This window comes from Chrysochloris asiatica, unplaced genomic scaffold (assembly GCF_000296735.1).
Source record: "Chrysochloris asiatica unplaced genomic scaffold, ChrAsi1.0 scaffold00008, whole genome shotgun sequence".
NCBI lineage: Eukaryota > Metazoa > Chordata > Mammalia > Afrosoricida > Chrysochloridae > Chrysochloris > Chrysochloris asiatica.
The window spans coordinates 25,470,239-25,471,320 of record NW_006408526.1 but is presented as its reverse complement, the minus strand read 5'-3'; the positions used below and the strand labels follow the sequence as shown (position 1 = coordinate 25,471,320).

The window sequence follows — 1,082 nt, the reverse complement described above, 5'->3', positions numbered from 1 at the left end:
CGGAACTGGAATGTTTATGAAATATTTGCTTCTGGATCCAGAAAACCATATTCAGATTCAGTGGAAGAAACACAGCTTTCCTTTTATCACTATTAAGCTGTACTCTGTGATAGATGAAGGTTATATCCCTAGAGAAATTGACCGGATACCAGGGGACAACACCACAATCATTGTCATCACCTTTGGCCAGCACTTCAGACCTTTCCCCATTGACATTTTTATCCGCCGGGCCATCAGTATCCGAAAGGCTATTGAACTACTATTCCTAAGAAGCCCAGCCACTAAAGTGATCCTTAAGACAGAAAACACCAGGGACATGCATGCAGACACAGAGAGGTTTGGAGACTTCCATGGCTACGTTCAGTATCTTATTATGAAAGACATTTTCAAAGATCTCAATGTGGGTGTTATTGATGCCTGGGACATGACTATTGCATATGATTCCAATAACGTCCATCCACCTTATCACGTGATTGGAAATCAGATTAACATGTTCTTAAACTATATCTGCTAAAGGATAAGTATAGAAAATCTTTAGGAACCAGTCTCCATAAATAATCCCACTTAGACTGTTAGAGAAGTTTTATTCATTTTAGGGACTAAGAAAATCTAGTTTAAAGGAATCTGACTTAGCAGAGACACTACTAAAGGGCATAGAAAACCAATATAGAACACAGAGCCAAGAGAAAAGGCATGAAGAATGGTCACACCATGTTAGGAGCTTGTTTAATGTGTAATAATGTTCTTATTCTTAAAGCAAATTGGAATCAGAATTTCTGTTACTCTTGCTGAACACATCCTACCTAAGTACATTACTAGTAGGGTAAACAAGAATAAATATGTGGTCAACATTATGGTCTACAGTAAGAAGTTTTTTCTGTAAAGAGTCAGAAAAATGTTTTAGATTTTACAAGGACTCTTGACATACACCTATGAAAGCAGTAGCTCATTGCTGAGTGGAATTGGATGTGGATACATAAACAGATATGGATTACTGTTATGGTCACTGACAATGGAATTTAATATTATTTTCTTGTGTCACAAAATATCTTTTCCCAACCTTTTGAGAATGCAAAAACTAT

At 36.7% G+C, this 1,082-nt stretch overlaps 1 protein-coding gene across 1 annotated transcript in view; it reads left to right on the top strand.

Annotated features, from left to right (window-relative positions):
* Positions 1–514, top strand: part of NXPE1 (neurexophilin and PC-esterase domain family, member 1) — a 25,133-nt gene extending 24,619 nt beyond the window's left edge. Inside the window, 1 exon segment of the mRNA XM_006878323.1 lies at positions 4–514. Coding sequence (XP_006878385.1) covers positions 4–514 — 511 coding nt within the window.
* The last annotated feature ends 568 nt before the right edge of the window (positions 515–1,082 follow it).